The sequence below is a fragment of the Citrus sinensis genome, chromosome 4 (assembly GCF_022201045.2).
Source record: "Citrus sinensis cultivar Valencia sweet orange chromosome 4, DVS_A1.0, whole genome shotgun sequence".
Lineage (NCBI taxonomy): Eukaryota > Viridiplantae > Streptophyta > Magnoliopsida > Sapindales > Rutaceae > Citrus > Citrus sinensis.
In genome coordinates this window covers 19,500,610-19,523,865 of record NC_068559.1, presented here as the reverse complement: position 1 = coordinate 19,523,865, position 23,256 = coordinate 19,500,610, and the positions used below count along the sequence as shown (strand labels likewise).

Here is a 23,256-nt window from a genome sequence, read left to right as displayed (position 1 = left end):
ACATAAGGGTAATTGGGTTAGGGACATATTTGAATATAAAATAAAAACTCTATTGTTATACTAAATTGATAAAAATATAAGGGTAATTGAGTTAGAGACATATATGAAAATACAATTAAAACTCTACTATTTTACTAAATTGATGAAAAATTAAGGGGTATAAACGATTTTGTCTGGACTAGACCGGGCTACAGGCCGGTCTAGCCCACGTGTAGGTCCGCCACTGCCAAGGAGTTGAGAGCAGGGATTGAGATGACAACTAGGTTGGTGTCAGAAAACTTAAGAAGCAGAGCACGGATGGTTGGAACAAATGAAGAAATTGCACAGGTTCACCGTCTGAGTTTTGCTTAATTTATAATTTTAGAGGATTACAGTAAAGATAGACAAGTGATTAATTTGACGTGTTTGTGAGGTATAATCTTGTTTTCCATAAAGGTTGGAACTATAGCAGCAAATGGGGACAAAGAGATTGGTGATCTCATAGCCAAGGCCATAAAGGAGGTTGGAAAAGATGGTCCTATTATGATCTTTGTAAGTTGATTGTTTTGTTATCCCTCCTTCATTTCTGTCCGGCTCTTTATCATTGTTGGTATTTCTTGTCTTCGTAATATTTTTTATTCTTATGTTTAAATAATAAATTATGCAGGATGTAGCTTTTCCTAAAGGCTTTATTCACTATTTTTTTTTTTTTTTGGGTTAGCCCCTCAGGTTTTTCTTTTGGTTCCATTATATTTCAACTCTGTTTCTATTATGATCACGAATTTTAATTCGCATAAAATTTATTGTCTCATTCAGGTATCTAGTAATGTTTGATCTTTTTCTTCCTCAAAACTCTTACAGGATGGTAAAACACCATGTGTTGAATTGGAGTTTTTCTCAGGAATGAAGCTAAATCGGGCCTATATGTCTTCCTACTTCATCACAAATACGAAGAAACAAATATGTGTAAGAAAAACAATATGTGTGTTTGTTTGAATATATCAATGAATTATTGGGTGTTTATTTTTGTCTTTTGGTGGTTCTTTATTAGGTACACGGGTAATGAGTTAATTATAAATGCAAAAGTTTGCCTCGAAGATATAGTGCTTGATTATCATTGACGTTACTGAACTAGTTTAATTTTTTCCAGGTTTTAGAAAATCCCTTGATTTTACTCCATGAAAAAAAACTATCGGACTTTAATATTCTCATGAATCTATTGGCGGTGGCTACAAAGGTAAGAGGTTCGCATGCTGAAAAATTATTATTTTCTAAAAAGATTACTTTAAATACTTACATTTGTTGAATTTCCTTAGGGACGAAAACCTGTACTAATTGTAGCTGATGGTGTTGAAGATGATGTCCTATCAACTCTATTCGCACGCAAATTGTCCGACGGAATGAAGGTAATCTTGTCCACACTGCAATGAGTTGTGAGTACTTTACAGTTTTTAGGTATGCAAAGAAGGTAAGGTTATTATGATTTGACATAATATCAAATGATTACAAGAATTATTGTTGTATCATTTTACTACTATATATTTATAAAACCTTTCGTTTTACTACATTTTTGTTAACACTGTTAATTGACTGGTTAATTGTCTCCTAAAATACCAATTTTTCACTTGAAAGAAAATTACATAGATAGAGGTGTATCATATATTGTTGTATCATTTTACTATTATATATTTATAAAACCTTTCGTTTTACTACATTTTTGTTAACACTGTTAATTGACTGGTTAATTGTCTCCTAAAATACCAATTTTTCCCTAAAAAGAAAATTACATAGATAGAGGTGTCAAATATTAAATCCATAGGCTTTTAGGGATTATTTTGAGCTAGATTATATTTTATGAATTTCCAATATTGTATTGCTTTGTATTTTTTTTTTTTTTGGTGACAAAAGATTTTCATTAAAGGGTGAAATTGATATTTTACTATTTAACCAACTGGTCAACAAAGGTTGCTAACAAAAGTGTAATAAAATGATAGATGACATAAAGATATTATAGTAAAATGGTAGACATCAATACTTCTTAGAGGCATTTGATATTTTGCAATTCTTGAAGTAATTAAAAGACAATAACCTATTTCATGTGTCATTCAATTATTAGTTTATTTTGAATTGTGCTCTCTCATATGTCATTTATAGTTGGTGGGTTTCCAACTTATTTACAGGTTTGTGCCATCAAAGCTCCGAATTTGGAGAAAGTAGGAATGCTTACATGCAGGAATTAGCCTTTCGCACGACTGGCAAAGTAGGTTGATTTGGCAAATTCCGCTAATAGCTTTGCATTATGATGTGATGACAAATCAATATGCCTATGTTTCGATTTTTTAGGTCGTAACTGAGAAGGATTATCTAAAGATTAAACATCCATCAATAATCTTCCACCCCAATCATCCATTTCAATCTGTGCTTGGCCATTGCTACAAGGTGAGATAAATCAGTGATTTATGATATAGATATACATGATTGTCTAGGGATAGCCAAAAACCCTACAACCCATAACTAGAGGCGGCAATTTTTTTAATTGTGTCATACTTGTGTTCAGTCAAATTTAAGCAAACACGGATACGGCCAATATAATAATCATGTTAAAATCCTTGAACACAAATGCGATCCATTTTGTAAATGGATCAACATGACACAATTACCTGATTCACACGGCAGCGCAACAACACGATTAATAGAATATGACTTGATTAACAGGATATGACATGATTATGATACGACAAATTAATAAACAGATCATAAAATAGATAAAGCGGGGGCACAACACAATTATACAATTATATAAATTGGTAAAAATGTTGAGGTAGTCCACATGTATATGGCACTATTAGTAAGTGAGTTGACACGACATGACATGACACGATTATTAATCATGTCAATTTTTGTCAATCTAAATATGTAAAATTCTTGTCGTATCTCCCATGACCCATATATCTTAACCCCTCCCAAACTCAAACCAGAATAGGTAGCCTGGATTGAAAATTGTTTTGGGTGGGGTCCAACCAATTTAACCAGTCATCTCCGCTGGTTTTTTCCTTTAAAAAAAAAAAATTGCTCATTGAAGGTAGCATGCACTAGTAGCAATTTGCTGGGTTTTTTTTTATTTAAAAATAGTTTTAAAATGTATTCGTTATCTAAAATGTAACTCAGAATTTATTTAAATTATGTTATATGATGGGTGAGTTTGCCAAAGTCATTTAAACCCAATCTCAAACCAACCAAACTTTTTTGGTTTGATTAGGGTTGGGTTTAAGGTCAATCTAAACCGACCCATGCCCACCCTTTGGTGTAAAATCCCAGACTTTGACCTAGAGCACATCATGAGCAGGTTTTGTTCAAACAAATGTATCTTAGCCCTCTCTTTCGTTGTAGGTTATAGTCTCAAAGAACGAAACCATTGTCCTTGGACGTCGTCTTTCCATGCAAGAAATTGAAGAAGAAAGATCTGGACAGGTTTTTATCACATGATTTTGCAGCAAGTGATTACATTTTGGATTTTGTTTATAAGGATGTGCATGCTATGTTCAGTTTATATGCTCTGTATATGTTTTTTGTTTTTTCTTTACATCAGTTTCTTCTCTATAGTATTTTTACAACACGTTCATCCTTTTGTTAATTTGTTTCATTAATGCCCGTCTCTTTTGTTTCTTTTTCTTCTCAATACAATAAAATGTAACTAAAATGGGCATGCGCATGACTGATGTTACAGTTGAGAAGCACATTTCAGTGCATTCCAGACAAAGATTGGTTATTTGCTGTTTTAAAGGTTTGGTTATTTGGAATTGCAATTTAGTTTTGCAGTTGTATTTTTCGTCATTTTTTAGCCATGTATACGGTCCATCCTTTGAATAAAATCATGTATTGATGGCGTTTTTTCTATTGCAAGGTTGGAGGATCTAGTAAAGCAGATGTGCGTAGAAAGAAGAAAATAGTTACGAATGCCCTAAATGCTGCCAAGGCAGCAATGGACGAAGGAATTTTACCTGGTAAGCCTTGTATATTAGAATCTGTTTTGGGTCCATCTTGTTTGGATTGATGACTCACATTTTTCTTTTTTGTCTGGATGTATTTACAGGCGGTGGTGGTATTTCGCTGCTACATGCCTCAAAGGAGCTAGATAAATTGGAAATTACTAACTCCAGTCAAAAGATTGGTGTTCAGATTATCCTAAATGCTCTTAAGGTGTTTGTTCCTTGTCAATGCAATCTTTGAATTTAGAAGTACTAGTTGTGGTTAATTTCACCGACTCTTTCCATCTATTGACAATTTTAACTGCACCCCAATTTATATTCTTTAAGCCCTTATGCTGTTTTCACTGCATCCCAAATTGTTCTCTAAGCCCTTGTGCCGCTGCTCTTTCCCTGGTATATTTTACTATTATCTGGGTCTGCAAACACAATTACCTTAACTTGAAAGTATTTAAAAAAAAAAAGACAATTATTTAGATGTTACTTTTTTGGACTTCAGTATTGGCTGGTGCTTTTGCAATAAAAGAAATATATATACATATATATAAGTCTCTCTATCCGTCCGTTTTTTTTTTTTACACGATACTTTTTGTTCTATTTGGTATTTTTTTTATGAGTTATGATTTGACCTAAAGTTCACCACTAGCAGTTGGGAATGCATAATACTATCCATCCCAAGTGTTTGTCTAAGTTTTCATATCATGTACCGTGCATTCTCCAAATTGGTTGGTGGCATAACAAGCTATCTTTGAAGTTGAAAAAGGTTATCGTCAGATGAATGTCACATTACTAGTGATGGAAAAATTGGGATGCATTTTGTTTTTTTCAACATGATGAAAGACCTCATTACTAATGGTTTTATATAATCTTAATTTGGTAGGCATTTTCTTTTCTTATGTGCTCAAATTATAATCACTATCAATTGAGAATTCATATCTGGCTTAGTTGTAGACTAGCTGCATTACTTTAGTTATGAGGCATTAGCCTTATCTATGCTTTCTTAGAATTGTTGATGCAATCCACTTAGAATGTATATATCCGTATGTGTGTACGTATATGAACATACTGATGCAATGAGTTTTTGGTTTAGGTTGTATACATCATAATCACAAGCCTTCCAGCTACTAATCTGGTCTGCATTTGCAGATGCCTGTGCACGCTATTGCTTCAAGTGCTGGAGTTGCGGGCTCATTTGTCGGCAAGCTACTAGCGCAGGAGAATCATGACCGTGCATGTGATGCTACTACTGAAGTTTTTTTTTTTTTCCCCCCCCCCCCCCCCCCCCCCCAAAAAAAAAAAAACATGTTCCTACAGAAATATAAAAACTAAGAGTAACTTTTAGTGTAGTTTCTGTTGTTGAATTGAGTTTTAAGGGAATGCATCGAGTATCAGGTGAATATGTGGATATGATTAATTCTGGAATTGTGGAACCATTGAAAGTCATATCAACAGCATTTCTGGAGGCAGCAAGGTAACTGGTTGAACTATTTAAAATCTTATCTCTACGAGGATAATTTTAATTCATTCTTTAATTTATGTTTATTGTGTAGCCTGGTTTTAAAGGAGTTGCGCATCAGTGACCGAGCTTGAGGGGAGTTCCAGCCGTGGAAGGAAAAGCAGCACAGGAAAAATGATTTTGTAAATTTCTGGAGCCATGCATTGGGGATGTGGTACTAATAGTGATTTTGTAATCCAAACTTGTTCGCACAACATTTTTATGTAGTAAACCTTTCAACGAAGGGCATGGTGGCCTGACGTTTGTTTTGTATTTTAAGCATTTTTCAGTAATTCTGTCAACTAGAAATTGACTCGATATGAATAGTTGAATACTACACGGTGACCGATTTTGTCAAGTCACTCATCAGGATTTTATTTTATTTTTTAGTTTTGACCACGAGGTATCTTGGGAAGAGCCCTAACTTTGGGAGGCACCTTTAAGCCCGTACCACAACTCAGACTAGAAATTCTCGCTCGAACCGAGAGGCACAAGTTCTCCTAATAAATGCGACTTCCCTGCGACTCGAACTGGGGAGCAAACCCAGTCAAGCCCCTTAATGGAACTAACACTTTGTTGGTTACTCAACAGGATTTTATTTTAATAATTCTTCGTAGTCTTTGTCTTAATAGATCGGTTAGCGTGGAAAAAAATAAAAATCTATTAACTCAACCCACGCTCAAACCAAATTGGATGAGATTAGTTATACTCGGGTTGGGTCAACTCGTTTCGGCTGCACAATGCTATTAGTACCCCTCAGAAACTCTTGAAATTCATTTTCTTAATTAACTCCATTAAAACATAAAATAAATTATAACCATTTTGATAACACCCCACCTCATCTTAATAGAAAGCCTAAATCAATTTTCATGCATAAAATGCTATCGTTGAACCCCGGTATAAGCTTAAAAAATCTCTAGTGTTTGTCAACGGTGTTTTGATTATTAATTAATTATTTTTAATTTTATAAGTATGCATCTTAAATTTTTTAGAAAATATATGCATTTTATTTATTGTGAACTTAAAATTTTGTATTATAAATCATCGAATTATACATTTGTAAAAATTAATTAAATAATTACATCAAAAAAAATTTATTTTATAACTATTGAAATAACATACTATTTAAAAAATAATAATTCAATTTACAAAACATTTTTACTTTATCATTCGACAACCAAATATGAAATTCTCAAATCATTATACATTTGTCATATTCATAATCACTCCATTTGGGGAATAGAAATTGAACCCAGCAAGAAATAAGCTTGAGATGAGACAAAAGGGGGAAAAAAATGTCAAATCCCACCATTTGACCCTCGAGAATTAACATAAGGTTAAAGCTTTCGCATTTAATTAAGGAAGATGATGCAGATCTAATAACAGGGAATGCCAAATAACTAGGATTAATTAAGATATTTAAGAGATGAAACAATTACCTCAGAAGATATTCTAATTCAAGGTTTGTAAATTTCAATGGATCAACAATTCCAGATGCTATCATGTCAACATATTCACCTGGTGTAAACAAAAGATGATAACATTCATGTCCAACTAATTACAAAAAATCAAGCATATATATGTATACGTATTGCCTTTCTTTATTTCAGAAACCAACCTTTAGTTGGATCGTATCCGAGATCAGGATTCTCCTGCTTCAGAAACTTTTCGACAACAACTGAACCGTCAAATCCAGCAACAGACGCAATTGTAAAGACTGGCATCTACAAGCTCACGCTCAAATTACTAGTCAAAACATTAAATGAGAAAATAAATTGTCCATTTATTCATAGACAAACTAATAGTAAGAACACTTATCAAAACACCGAAACATATACAACCTATTACAAAAAAAACACATATATGACCTATTACAAAAAGTTATTGCACTTTAAAAAAGGGTAATTTTTAAAACCTGAGGTTTGAGGCTGTTGCAAGTAGATGGCTAAAATCTTTTTATTTGTAAAAGACCCCCTACGTTTTTGTTCCATTTGGTTGCCGTTTGGCTAGTTAGGGGCGTTATTGACATTTTGCAATGTCATCAGAGACTTGTCGTTTTATTGCCTTTAGCACAGTAACTTATCATTTTGAATGGGTCAAGTTCCTTTTTTATCTCGTTTTATTTCTTCTCTCTCCTAAGTTCAAGTTCTTTCCCTTTGTCTAGACCCCCAAACTCTCTCAATGGCTGGTGTTCTGAACTACACTAGTGAAAATGGTTGCTCCTGCTACCTCGACCAACTTCATGGGGATGAAGCCGCAATTGCTTGTGGAAGCATCGAAGGCTACTGTCTCTGTTCAGTTCTACGAGACAACGTTTGGTGCTGGGGAGATCAGCCGCAACATGGAAACTAAACGAAAGGCTGAACAGGAGCTCAACTCGAGATTGCCGGCTCCACATTTCATGTCTCTGCCTTTTCCGATGATTTTGCTACAGCTAAGAATATGGGAATCAGATGCGTCCTCTGCTTGGAGATTGAAATGTTAATATGCCAGGTACTTGATTTTCTTCGAAGTTATAGTCATTCTGTTTCTGACCCACTAGCTCTTGTTACTTTTGTTCATGTGACGCTAACTCATTATCTGTTTGCGAAGGCTGTTGTTGCTGCTTGCATTGGTGCTAAATTTGGAATTGATGGGAATCCTGGGGAGCTGCCGAAGTGGTATGCAATTGTTGTAGTGCTTTTCATCTGCATATACGTTGCTCAGTTGCTGGATTTGCCTGGTCTTGGGGTCCTCTTGGATGGTTGGTGCCTAGTGAAATCTTCCCTCTCGAAATAAGATCAACGGCACAAAGTGTGAATGTTTCTGTCAACATGTTGTTCACATTCTTGGTTGCGCAAGTGTTCTTGAACATGTTGTGCCACCTCAAGTTTGGCTTGTTCCTTTTCTTCGCGTTCTTCGTGCTGGTGATGGCATTCTTCATCTAATTCTTCTTGCCGGAGACCAAGGGAATTCCGATTGAAGAAATGGGTAGAGTGTGGAAGACTCATTGGTTCTGGTCTCGTTATGTCGGTGAAGATGATTTTATCCCCGGTGGAAACGTGGAAATGCACAAAGGAAGCAATGCTACCAAGAATGTGTGATCAACAACAACTCTGGAATTTATTTTCCGTTTTTCATTTTTCCACTTGTGCATTTCTTGTTTTCAATTGGCTCTTATTCATTGATTGTAATATTGAATTAACGAGTATCTGTTGACATCTTTATCAATTGATCAGATTCAGAATCGCGGAAGTGATCAGCTGCGTGCCACTTCTTTCAGATATAGCACATTTTCATTATTTAGATTTTGACACGTTTGTAGTCGCGCTTCGCTTCTTTCAGAGTCGCTGCTTCTAAATCTCCACTTACTTCCTTCTTTTTTCGTAACATTTTAGTCTGTTTAGTTGGTTTTATTAATAATCTATTTTTAATAATACAAAAATAAAAAAGAATCGTAAAACAACTTCTATTCTTTGATTCTTAAAACAATAAGCGCAATACTAATTAATCGCAGTCCATAGGAATAAGGAACCAGTTGAAGAAGATGCGGATATTACTTTTATCCGCTACTTGAAAATGGTCAACGATTGCAGCGAGTCCGTCGGACCACTTCCTCTGTGTTTTGCAAAATGTCAATAACGCCCCTGACTAGCCAAACGGCAACCAAACGGAACAAAAATATAGGGAGTCTTTTACAAATAAAACGATTTTGGCCATCTATTTGTAAAAGTCTCGAACCTCAGGGGAGGTTTTTAAAAATTACCCCTTTAAAAAATATTGGCAAGCTCATAACCTCGTAACTCGAGCCATGCACTTGGACTGTCCCCAGTGACATATTCAAATGCCTGAATTTTCTTGTCTTCAATTTTTTATTGTTTTTGGATCGTTTTTCAAAATCCAAACTGACACAGATTGTTTTAAAACTTTTGACACTGAATTTCAAGCCAAACTGTTTTGGTTTGGTTTCGGCCCAATTCAATGAGTTTGGTTTGATTTGGTTCGGGCTATGAATAAAGAACAAAAATTACATCCCATGAAAATAGATAAAACCATTAGAAAGAAGTTTATCATGGCATTAACAAGTTTTCATTACACAATGTCAGAGTCTAATAAATAAAATAATAAAATAAATAAATTTTAATAAAATATTATTAAAATAATAATAATGATTTATTATTAAAAATAATAATAATAATTAAGTATATTTTAATTAAATAATAATAATAATAACAACAACAACATTATTGACAATACTAATAATAAATAATAATAATTAATAAATTTTAAATAATATTAATATTAATGTCCTTAATGACCGTAATAATAACAATTGAAATAATAAAATTAATAAAATTTAATAATAATAATAATTATTATTATTTAATTTCATTATTATTATATTAATTTTATTTAAAATAATTATCTTTATTATTATTATTATTAATTTCATTATTACTATTATTATTAAAAATAATAAAGGACCTATTTGCAAATAATATAAACTTTTTGGTATTTTCATAAATTTTGTAGGGACCAAAATGTAAAAATGACAAGAGTTGATTGAGGGCAATTTGGGGATAATAAAAATTTTTATGTAATAGAATCAACGTGAATTTAGCTTGTTCCTTATTCCAGTATTTGCTTGAATCAACGGAACATTTCAAACTTTAAACTTTTGTGCATCAACTTAAAAGAATTCCGCAAATTTAAGAGTTAAGACTTATTGATTTTGTAAAATACTGAGAATTAACTAACTCAAATACTCACGTGGAGATTTAAAAATAAAAAATATTATTGAAATCAAATCTGTGAGCTATTTATAGTAGTAGTAATTACCCTAAATCATTAAGTAAAAGAAAAATAAAGTTCTAAATTGGGAAGGAAATTAAAAGTCCTAAACCTTAGTTAATAAACAAATTAATCTTAGTATAATATAGATTCTTAATTTGCATCAGTTTTGTTTGTTATACAATCTATATGTGTTGAAGAAAGCCAAAAATGGGATCACACAAATAAATAATTGCAAAGCACGTAAGCAGGAGATTAAAGATTTTCGGTAAGGAAATAAAATGGAAGTGGAGAATGGGCATGGGTTTCAATTTCAACCATGTGGGGTTCACTTTTACAGGCGACTTTTTGTGGTTGATGGAATGACAAAAATGAAGAGATTTCAAAGATTTCGAATAAAGAGCACGGGATTGGAAACTGGATATTGGCAAGTCTATAATGTCAGGTTGATAATATTGTAGGTTTTAAAATAATTATTATTAGTTGTGTTGTAAAAATAATCAGTTATAAATAGAATTATTTAAACGTATTATATATTTTAAAAATAATTTTATGTACTTAATAATTATTATTATTAAATTATTGTATGAATATAAATAATTAAAGTTGAGATTGTTTTTAAAATTATTTTCTAAGTCTCTCAAAAACAATTTCAAACAGCATAAACCTTGTAAACATCATCTTATGCTTCCGACTATTTTGTACTGGGTACCACTGTCTTATTTTGGTTTGAAAGAACCCACATAGACAGACCAAAAGAAAACAAGAGACTAGTACAAACAATGATAAATAAAGCTCAATATATTTGTTGCAACGGAGTCTAATATTTATCAAGACCTATCATGAAATATGGAAGTTGAAATTCAACCTAAAAATATGAAACCAAATAAAATAAACTCTGACACCAAAAAAAGACTTGAACCCTCGAAAATGTTAACTAAATCAACTAAAGAATTATTTTACATGCATTTTTAAGCTAAATCTTTCATTCACCAAATTGTTAACTTCCATTAAAAAAATGATGATGTCACAAGCATAATTTAAACATTTAAGTTACATCTATTTTTAATCAAAATAACTTTTAAGTAATTCTAGGGCCATAAACTGTTATTTATCACTTTCTAGGAAAAAGCCTATTTCTCTTCAATTGCATCTTCCGTGAACTTATGTCATAATTATGTATTTTTCAAGCCTTTTTCTCTTAAGAATCTAAAATTTTATTAAATGGTTTGATTTCTTGTAAAGATTGATTGTAGAAACAAATGACTTGTCTCATAGGTTTCATTTACGCAGTCAATAACATCAAATCAAAATTTGCAAATCAGTTAGTTCATCAAAAAGTGGAGAAATGTCATCGCTATAGGTTCATCAAAAAGTGGAGAAATTTTAGCATAAAATATTCATCCCAAACACCCAAAAAAAAAAAAAAATTAACGGCAAGAGAGTAATGAGATATGAAATAACATCAAGGACAAATAATTAAAGACAATTTTTTAACGAAGCAGGCGGCAATCTCCCATTTATTTATTAACATGAGAAATAAAGAAAGAAAAAGATAAATTAGTAAAGAAACAAATAATTAAATAAATAACTAACAACAAAGAGAACCTAGAGATAGAAGTCTCGAAGATAGAATAATCATTAATCAGTCATAACCTAACGTTGCAAGTGCATTTGGCTCATTCACAGTACTCCAATTTGAAACCCTATCTCAGGGCTCTCTTGAAGCATACATGATCTTAAGCTGTGAAGTCTTTCCTCCATTTGAAGAGAGATAATTCAGACAAAGTCATCAACCCTTTTATTGTAATTGCATAATTGTTGTTTGGTTGATAAAAGCCACAATGTGTGTAATTGCTTAACTTCAAAATAAATAAATAAATAATATTGCAGCCAACATCACATTAAATTTTCATTCCCTAATTAAACTGTGCAAATAGTTTTAAACCTAGATAAACACCAATGATAAAAACTAATGGATACAACCTTTTATTAACAACAGATCCAAGAAATGAAACACAATGTCCAACACCAGGTCGATGCATAGGAAATCAGTCCAGACGAATCCAAAAAAAGAAGTCAAAAGAGGATCAGCAAGAACAAGGCTTCAACTTTCCAATATCACAAAGGAAATAAGGTGATATCAATCTAATCGCAAATAAAGGTAAGAACGTTGACTTTATTACATACAACAAAAGAAAAGTGCATGTCTATTCAAGGGAAAACAAAGAAACCAGGTGACTTTGAACAAATAAGCGACAAAACAACGGCAGCTCCACATGGTTTACTCTTGAAATTCAAATGATTATTGATTAAATTCTGGCTACGCATGATGATTATCAATGACATCTTCACCCTTGGCCTTTCTTGCAGCTGCCCTTATTTTACGCTGCTCCTCCTTGTAAATTCGATTTCTCCGCTGGAACTGCAGCAAGCATGCAGAATAACCACAAAATGAGTCAATCCAACATGAATAATGGAAACCAAGATGCCAAGGGATTGTATACGGATAGATATGAACCACATCACTAACTATTTGTAAGTGAAACAGTCCTGCTATTTGAGAGAATCCACAGGCCAAAAAACTTAAATCATCTAGACACAGCCATGAGTGAAGTGCAATAATGACATGCATTTTGAATAGGCCTGTTGGATTTAATTTTATTTCTGAATGATACAGGTGCAGGAAATTACATCAATTTCCCAAACATGTCAAACACATAATAATGTTCATGTAGAACTCAAAAGAGTTGATAACAAGCCTTTTCAGAAAGGCAATTTATTTTAAACCAACCATTGCATCTGATGATCTTGAAGATTAAGAAGAAGCCATGGAAACATGTACAGTTTTTAATTTTGACTTAGAACTCCAGGATTTCACAAACCTTTCCTAAAGACACCCCTAAGCTACATTGGATCTTTCATACTGAATTTCGATCAAACGGTCATTTCATATAATGTTCATGGCTAATAGTCATTAAAGTGTACTGTGCAGCATACAGTTACCAAGGAATTGATCCAATCATCAAACCAACTACCCTTAAAGTGATTCATATAGTCATAGAAGCTACACAGCCAGACTAAAACAAGGAAAGAACTTGCTCAATCTCAATTTCTGATATTTGCAGATTGGTAGAAGCTAACGAGAGTAATGTTAATGATATCAAAAAGGAAGGAGAAGAGAAAAGACGATAAACAGACTTGAGATTAAAGGGTCATCACTAGAAGATTGGGCGTGCACACTTAATGCAAAAGAACGTCAGGCCAACTAGCATGATTGCATCTAAAATAGCCCCCCTAGAAGCTTGTTATAGCAGGAGGTCCGACACTGAGTAATGACCCTATTCTATGCTAGCTGGAGGAGTACCAATAACAGTTGACAAGCTAATGATGCAGCAACAATGACAACTCTAATTTGCATCAGGGTTGGCAGTTATCACCATGGTTGAGTAGTTTAACTGGCATCTAAGTACAAAAAGATAGGGGTATGAACATGTATTTCAGTTCCTGGTATGGTACAACTGTTCACCAATTTCGGATGGTCAAACATAATTTGCACTCTCAGCAGCATAAGCAACGGACCGGGGGAAGAACCAATGTATTGTTCTCTTTCACCTTCAATATGAAAATATGGATAATTTCCAGCCCCACAAACACTAGCCATTTTCACAGAAAGAACCCACAAAGATACATGACAATAAAAAAATTCAAATTTTTTATCTAATCATCACATAGCGTACAAAAAAAGTGCTATCAATCCAAATTCAACTGCGTAACAATGAGTAAAACTAAAATGTAAAAAGAGATTTAGGGTTTTGAAGCACAATAAGTGGCAACATACATACATACAGCATTCGGCAATCTTTTGAATCAAATATGAAACTTTTATAATAATAAATTATGTAAATCGGCTAATACAGAGAAAGAAAGAGAGAGAGAGAGGGAGGGAGGGAGGGACCTCTTTGGAGTGGTGGAGGCACTCGAGGTAATCCTCACGAAGGAGAGAGCAGTCCTTGGGCTCTCTGCAGCGCGACATGCATTCGCTGAAGTCAATCCAGAAATCGTAACACCTCCCCTTGTTGCCGTTGATTCCCCATCCCGATGCCATTTACTTTCTTCGATCTCTGCCGATGATCGACTGATGCTTTCGACTGAACGATCCTCTTTCAGAATGTTTAGACTCAGCCGCAGCCTCAGCCTAGTGGCAAACACTCTGCCAAAAGAAAGAAATGGGCTTTGGCCCATCAAATATTTTTAGCCTGGCCCATAGTTGGGGACTGGATTCAGCCCATGCTTATTTGTCTTATAAATAAAATCGGAAAATTTACAAAAATAGTCTAAAAGTTTTGAGTATTTTCACAAATAGTCATCTTAGGTTTTTCTATCATATCTAGCCATATATGTAATTTATAGACCTAAATATCCTCAGACCTATTAACAAAAAGCCTAATAAATCTCATCAAAACCAATTTCACAAAAAATCACCACTCTCTCCTCACCCAAACTAACTATTCTCTACTCATCAAATCATCAATTGTAAAGTAAGAAGTTAAAGTTAGTATTTATTTTTACATAATAAGTATTTTTATATTTGGATTATTTGAAATTTATGCATGTATTTTGAGTAAAAATGAGTTAGGGACGAACCCAGAAAACGTACGACAGGCACTTGTTGCACATTGAGGTGTCTGTCGCACAAAAAAGCATGCCGCACGTGGGACAAGCGCCTATCCCACATGGGGCAGGTGCCTATCCCACGCCCGTCCCACGTGCTTTGGCTTTTTTTCCCTTAAGTATTGATATTTTTGTTTATCTTTCCTTAATTATTCAAGCTTAATGGAAGTTAGTTGTTCTTCAAATGTGTTTTGATGGATTATGGGAGGAATTGACAAATGGTCGTTTTGAGTATAAAAACAAAAGAAATAGAGCTTTTTTGGTTCCGAAAAACTGTCTGTTTGCTGTATTTCTTGCAAGAGTATATAAATTTTTGCAAATAAATTCGAATGATTATAGCATCACATTAAAGACAACTTTACAGTCAAGATGTTCTACCTAACATGTATGCGCACTATCTATGGATGTACAAGATGACGAAATAATAAGAGTTCTGTTACATATGAGCTCTAATTCGGTGAATGAGGGGTGCATCCCTATTTTTGTTACCAAATCTCCTAAAATAACAAATTAAGAACATGTTGAAGAAGAGAACGACGTTACACTAGCGGTTGTTGAAGAAGAGGTGCTCCTGCTAATGACATTACCGCAACAAAGTTACTCTTCTTTTCAATACAATAATAATCTCATTGATGACACAAATAATACATTAGCAGACAACATTAATGTTGAATCATACCATAGCCTGATTGATGATGAGGACAATGATCTTTTCAATGCTTGTGTTGATAATGGTAATGATGGTCATCTAGATAATACTTATGATGATGAGAACGGTGTGCATGATAAAGGTCTAGTCGACGATAGGGAAGAGTTGCCCGACTTTCAGAATGAGCAACAACTACCCTGAAGTTGTCTTGTCATTCCAAGGCCCCATTCGAATGGTGTAACAGTTGACCCCCTTATAAGTATGCACCAATTTTGCCTTTAAACTTGATTACTCTAAATTTTATTAGAAATATTGGGTCCAATGATATTTGTGTGGGCAAATTGTTTGATTCCAAATATAATTTGATATTGGAATTGCGCAAAGTTTCCTTTAGGGATAAGTTTGATTTCAAGGTTGCAAGGTCCACTTCGACACGTTTTGAGGCGCATTGTACTTCAATGTCATATAAATTACAACTTCAAGCAAAAAAAGCATCAAATCAAGAAAATGTACGTTGGATAGTGATGAGATGTGACGACACACACACTCGTCGTAATGAGCCTAAAGGGCATCGTTAGGCAAGAAGTCGGGTTATCGGCCATATCATTGCAGACAAATTTATTTAGGAGAAGCAGATATACACTCCAAATGACATTATAGTAGACATACAACAATAGTACAATATTCGCTTATCATATCAACAAGCATATCAGGCTAGAGAATTTGCTCTTGAGGTGATACAAGGAAGTCCATCAGAGTTGTATAGTTTACTCCCCAAGTACTTTCATGTATTGAAAAAGGAAAATGAGGGTACAGTAACTTATCTAAAGTCGGATGGAAATAATAATTTTTTGTATTATTTTGTGGCTATTGGATCTTGTATTAATGGTTTTCTACAATATTTGTGGGTTATATCGAGGAACAATATTTGTGGCAACATGCTTGGATGTAAATAATCAGTTGTATTTGCTAGCTATTGGGATTGGGGATTCCAAAAACAATTACTCATGGGAATGGTTTATGAAGAATTTGCATGAAGCAATTGGTGACGTACCAGATTTAGTAATTATCTCCGATCGATACACTTTCATTCAGAGAGTTGTTATAAAAACATTTCATAGTGTCATCTATGGCATTTGTTTTTACCATGTCAAGGTAACGTGAAGTTGAAATTTAGGATGTCATAAACTCTTTGGGATAAGTTTGAGCTGGCATTTGTGAACGCATCAAAAGCGTATAGATGCGAAGAGTTTAGAACATAACTTGAGGGGTTCTGGGGAATGCATTCAAGAGCAGCTGATTACTTAGAGAACAACGTGGGCACGTGTAGTTGGGCACGATCTCAATTCGATGGTGGGAGGCAGAGCATTCTAACCACCAACATTGCAAAGAGCATGAATTCTTTTATGAGAGAACCGCGAAAATTTCTCATAACTCATTTAGTTTACCACTTCAGAAAAATATTACAACAATGGTTTTATGATAGGAAAAATGTGGCAGAATCGATAAGCACCCCTTTGATAACGTGGGCAGATAGAATAGTATCTGAAAGAAAAGATCAAGCTGAAAGAATGAATGTTCGTCTAGTGTCTGAGCATAAATTCCAAGTTTGGGGTAGCGGTGTGAAGAAGTGGTTAGTTGACATACGGTGTAGGACTTGTAGTTGTAGAATATTTCAACTTGATCAACTTGTTTGAACTCATGCAATAGCAGTGTGTCTACATGCTCAAGTGGATTACATAAATCTCTATTCTTACTTTTACCCCAAGGAATCATTATTGAAGGCATATGCAGTACCAATCAATCTGGTTGGCAACATTGGTTCTTTGGAAGTTCCACCTCACATCCAACGATTCAAGGTCAACCCACCAATTGAAAAACCACCTCCTGGTCGTTGTTTGGAGCTGAGAATATCATCGGCTGGAGAGGATGTATCACAGAGAACTGTGATGTGTTCTCGATGCAAAGAACGTGGTCATAATAAAAAACAAATGTAAGAATCTTATTGCGTCGAATCCAAATTAGCGGCTAATTAATGTTTTGAACTTTTATATTTATGTATTCCATAATTCAAATTAACGACAAGCTAATTTTTGAACTCTTATATTTTTACATTCAACAATTCAAATTAGTTGTCATAACAAGTGTTTGAGAATTGTGAAGCCCAACATAAGAGGAGTTAATTCATTTAGTAACTGTTTAAATATGTCATTTACAGCCTAATGTCCCCATTAAATATGTCAACGATAATCTTCCTCCTAAAATATTGGCCATGAGTACTATTAAAATCTTGGCCATGAGTACTATTAAAATCAAATCGTAACTTGAACATTAAATACATCGTAAACATTAAAATAAACATCCCACAGTCACCACCTCCAGGCTCTTATTGTGGCACATCCTTAACTAATATAAGTTTCCAATGCTTTACACTCTGCAAGTTCGGTTGGATGTTGTAAAATCCAACATCTTGTAGCCATCAAGGAAAGATAACTTGAAGTGGCTTGAATAGCTGAATATAAGTTTTGTTGTTGTGAAGTTCCCTCATTGAGTCATAGATAGCGATCTGTTTATGACGAAAGTGTACTCGGGCTACAACCCAATGATTGTTTTGTAAGTTAATTGAAATGAAAACCTGGATATGGTAAAAAGTGAAATTATCCAACATTATTATATCTATAATCTTTAAATATAAAATACACTACATTGAATAGTGTAGTAATACACACTATAGCAAAGTCTTGTAATTAAGAACCACTCACTGATCGATAATCACGCTAATTGGCCACTAAATTCAAACTACAACTGATCATCATCACTTTTATCATGCGCTACTTGCCTCAGCAGCGCGTTGTGCATGATCACGCCACTAAGCACATACGTATCCATCTTTACGAAATGTCCAAATACATCATCCTTGAATAATTTTAATTGTCGTCTTGTTAACTTCGTTTTGATAACTTCTATTACATTTCCAAACTTTGAAAAATTCGTAATACGCTCAAGGAAATGCTCGGATACAGAAATTTTCATTGTACCTAGTTCCCTCTTTGGACCGGGCGGATTACGCTTTGCCTGTGGCTTCTTGGCCATTTTATCTGCACGAAAATTCTAATTTTATTTGTTATAACATTCGGTAGTCGCAAGGAAAACAAACACTTGTTGCACAAAATTATAAACATGTAGTTGCTAGATAATAGAGTGCTTGTCGCCCAAAATTCTAGCAACAACGTTTCTTCTCACCCGTCGCCCAAAGTTCGAACAACAAATCAAGCAATCTTGTTTGGGCAACGGGCACTTATCACCTGGGTGACAGGCTAATTCTAGCAACTTGAGCCTTGCACGGTAACGCACCAAGTGTTTTCGGAAACAATTGCAATGCAACAATTCCCCAAAGCCACCATCAACCCATAATACCTTAATCTATAAAAAATGAGATAAATAAAGTCTAAAAGGCATTTTACCAAACACCTAACGTGCTATTAGTAATAGAAAAACTTAACACAAAACAATATTCCTCAAATGCTCATTTATCATGAAATATACACAAATATACACCAAACTAGGGGTGGGCACGGGTCGGGTTGATAGCCAACCCGACCCAACCCGCATATAGAACGGGTTGAAAAAATTCAACCCAACCCAACCCATTACATTTTTCAACCCAACCCGACCCAACCCGCAACTCTGCGGGTTGGGTCGGGTTGGGTTGATTGGGTTGGGCTTTTGAAAAAACCCATTTTTATTGTCTAAGTAAAAATAAAAAAATAATTAAAAAAAATTAAAAGAAACACAAATACTAAAATTCTTACAACAAATCCAATATTTCAAAATTTAGCAATCAAATTATTAGTACATAACTAATGAAAAAAAAGTACATAAATTTAAAATCTTGTTTAATACAAAACATTAAAGTCCAAAGAGTGAAATTATAAGTCTTCCATACATAGGAAGAGAGTTTTCCCGAAACCATTGCTACACCAACCAATAGGAGTGTAATGAAGATCAGTCCAATGACATCAAAATCCAGATCAATCCAAATTAATGACATCAAAATCTGATGCCAATCTTGAATCTATATAACAATAAAAATAAAAATATTAGGCATATATGATATAACAAATAAATACAAGGAAAATATAAATAGAATAAAAATAAAAATCATAATATAAATATTTACCTGATGTAATTGATTCATAAAATGCCATATCTTCAACCGAAGATGTATCCTCTTCTACGGCAATACGAGAAGAACAAAGCCAATTTTGCCCACATATTAAGCTCTCTACCATTTTAGGACTCAAAGAAGCTCGAAATGGATCAAGAATGCGTCCTCCTGTACTGAATGCAGACTCAGAAGCAACTGTAGATATTGGGATTGAAAGAATGTCTTTGGCTATATTAGACAAAACTTTATACTTCCCACCATTTACCTTCCACCAGTTCAACAAATCAAATGAATCATCAAAGCAATTTTCACAATCATCTAATAAATATTTGTCCACTTCATTTTTCAACTCTACACCATCCTCTTCCAGCTGCTTCTTTTTCCATTTTGAAAGTTTTGCTACCTTGGCTAGTCTAGAATCAATAATATCACTTTTTTTCTCTAACTCGGATGGACAAATGACAGCATTAACAGATTGGTTTTGGCTACCACTATCACATCTAGAGTTATTATTTGTGTAAAAATCATACAAAGAAGATAATAAGCCCTTAATCACTTTTATGAGCTCACACAACATTTTCATCATACAACTCCTCAAAACAAAATTTCACAAAACTCAATTTATAACGCGGATCAAGCACAACAGCAACAATTAACAACTTATTTAGAGTGTTGAGGGAACCCCAATATTTGTCATACTTCTCTTTCATCTTCTTGGCCATTGCACTGAAATAAGAATCATCACTTACTATCAATCCTTTTAAATTTGACTCTATAGAATGCATCTCATGAAAATACAAATGTGATGTAACAGACAAAGAAGCACTAAATTTTTTTGTAATTTCATAGAAATTCTCCAAAAAATTATTCAACACACTTGCATTCACCCAATCTATATGTTCCGGTGGCCCAATCCTTTTTTTTCCACCCTCTTTCTCTTCAAAATAGGATCTATAAATCCATCATCATCCTTCAATCGTTCAAAAGCTTTTTGATATACAAGAGCACTCTCTAACATCAAATAGGTGGAATTCCACCTAGTAGGAACATCCATCACAACAATACGTTTAGAATCAAGTTTTTCATGCTCAACACATTTTCTAAACCTTACTAATCTAGCCGGTGATGATCTTACATATTTCACAGCATTGCGAATGCTAGAAACATAATTATTCATCTCTTTCAACCCCTCAGTCACAATCAAATTTATAATATGTGCACAACATCTAACATGAAGGTAATCACCATTCAACACAAGCCCACCCCAATTATTTAGCTTCTTTTTTAAATAAGAAATGACCAAATCATTCGAACTTGCATTATCAACAGTAATTGTAAACACTCTATCAATACCCCATTCAAGCAAGCAAAACTCAATCAATTTTCCAATTGTATCTCCTTTATGATCATCGATCTGGCAAAAGTTTAATATCCTTTTATGAAGTTGCCACTCATCATCAATAAAATGGGCTGTAATAACCATGTAATTCAAATTTTGTATTGAAGTCCAACAATCAGTTGTTATACAAACCCTATACTTATTACGAGCAAACACTTTTTTCAAATTATTCTTCTCATTTAAGTACAACTGATACACATCTCTAGCAACAGTTCTCCTAGAAAAACGATCAAGTTTTGGACAAGCTTTGCTCATAAATTTCCGAAACCCTTCTTTTTCAACAAAACTAAAGGGCAATTCATCAATAATTATCATCTCAATGCATGCTTTTCTAATGTCCTCTTTGCTACAAGATATTGCCACAAGATTACTGCCACCACCAGTTGTGTTATCCTCAAACACCAAGGTTTTTTGTTTTAAATCAACTTTCCTATCAGCATAGGCTGTGCATGCTGCCAAGTGATTCCATAAAGTACGGGTCCCAATAAATCTAGAATGATACGCATACACTTTAGAACAGTAGTTACACTTACATTTTGTATCATTCTCTAATTTTGTGTAATGTTCCCATACTTTTGACGCTTTTCCACCTTTTCCATTGCCTGCATTTGTATTAATAGCACTATCAGTTGTACTTTGAGTTGTTGAAGGTGTAGAGATATTAACTCCTGGATTACTGGATGAATTTGCTTCCATCTACAAGGAAAAAATTCCAGGCCAAGAATATTGTTATTATCCTATTAATAATTAACAAATAATCAAAAAAATAACAAATAGTGGTCACAGCAAGCTTAAAGCTCTTTTATTAATACATTTAACCATGTTTGGATACTACAATAAATAAATATGATTAAAATAATTTTATGAAAAAAAAATCCATCGGAGATAGAATACATATGTGAATTTGAGAGCATGACTAGTTAATAGTAATACTGAATATATTTCTGCAGAACAATGCCCAGGAGATGTTTGTCGAAAAGCTTTTTCCCTAAGATTGTAATAATAACAATTATTTTATTTATGTTAATCCGATTGTTGATTAAGCTTGACACCATCATAACAACCAAAATTTGACCAACTTTTATCAATAAAAAAATATTATAAAGCACCAAATCATGAAATCAAATGACCAACTTGTTTCAAAATAATAATAAATTAGTAAAATAGAAAGAAGAAAGAACCTAAGCATGTGACGATGTGTAGTTTGAGCAATTTGAGCAGCTTTTCAAGAAACGTTGAGTTGTGATGTTGTTGTGTTCTATGCGCGAGCAGATGAGCAGCTGCAGCTGTTCTTTAAACAAGAAAATTTGAGTTTAGGGTTCAGAGAAGTTGCTAAATATATATTCATATATACGGGTTGACGGGTCGGGTTGGGTTAAAAATTTACAACCCGACCCAACCCGCAAACAGTGCGGGTTGAAAATTTAACAACCCAACCCGACCCGTAAATTTTATCAACCCAACCCAACCCGCAAAAATTCATACGGGTTGGGTCGGGTTCACGGGTTGGGCGGGTTGGTGCCCACCCCTACACCAAACTACATCCAATTGATGATTTAATGTTATGGAAAAGAAAAAAAATACCTTGTTTTGATTTCAAAATCTTGAGATGTAGCCGTCAAAAGCATGTCTTGTCGAAATAACGTTTAATGTTATGGAAAATCACAGTCCAATCGCTGGAAATATACTCACGTCTCACCGAAATTGATGCTACCATCAAAAGCCCATCGATTCGCCGTCGATCTTGCTGGAAAAGTGCTGACAGTGGAGGATGATCAAGCCGCCAACGGTTTTGAGAGAAAAGAGAGAGTGAGTTGCTACTTTCAAAGGTGAGGGTTGTTTGGTTCAAAAAAAATTTAATTGGCTACTAATGATAGAAAAACCTAAGGTGGCTATTTGTGAAAATACCTAAAAATTTTAGGCTATTTTTATAAATTTCTCAATAAAATTTGATTTGTTTGTTAGATTTAATTTTATTTTCATTTTATAAAGATTTAAGAGTTTCATGAAACCGATATAAGATGACGTAACACCCCTCGTTACCTTCAAAAAGTCCCGCTAAAGTCATAGCCACAGGCATAGCTGACCAAAGGATCAGCATTCAGCAAGAAAAGAATAATTATTTGATTCCATAAG

The 23,256-nt window shown here is 33.9% G+C and overlaps 1 protein-coding gene, 1 long non-coding RNA gene and 2 pseudogenes across 2 annotated transcripts; 2 read left to right on the top strand and 2 right to left on the bottom strand.

Moving 5' to 3' along the window:
• Positions 1–252: 252 nt before the first annotated feature.
• LOC102623186 (chaperonin CPN60-1, mitochondrial-like) lies at positions 253–5,219 on the top strand (annotated as a pseudogene).
• A 2,453-nt stretch (positions 5,220–7,672) lies between these two features.
• LOC107177771 (sugar carrier protein C-like) lies at positions 7,673–8,565 on the top strand (annotated as a pseudogene).
• Positions 8,566–12,196: 3,631 nt separating this feature from the next.
• LOC102609506 (NADH dehydrogenase [ubiquinone] iron-sulfur protein 5-B) lies at positions 12,197–14,418 on the bottom strand. Its single transcript, XM_006484809.4, has 2 exons — positions 14,189–14,418; positions 12,197–12,655 (listed from the first exon to the last, which is right to left on the bottom strand). Exons 1-2 carry the CDS (start codon positions 14,336–14,338, stop codon positions 12,554–12,556), a joined length of 252 nt encoding a protein of 83 aa, XP_006484872.1. The 5' UTR covers positions 14,339–14,418; the 3' UTR covers positions 12,197–12,553.
• Positions 14,419–18,195: 3,777 nt separating this feature from the next.
• Positions 18,196–23,156, bottom strand: LOC127901812 (uncharacterized). The gene is made up of 2 exons (XR_008054154.1): positions 22,705–23,156; positions 18,196–18,651 (listed from the first exon to the last, which is right to left on the bottom strand). It is a non-coding gene; the product is annotated as an uncharacterized LOC127901812 (long non-coding RNA).
• Between the last annotated feature and the right edge of the window lie 100 nt (positions 23,157–23,256).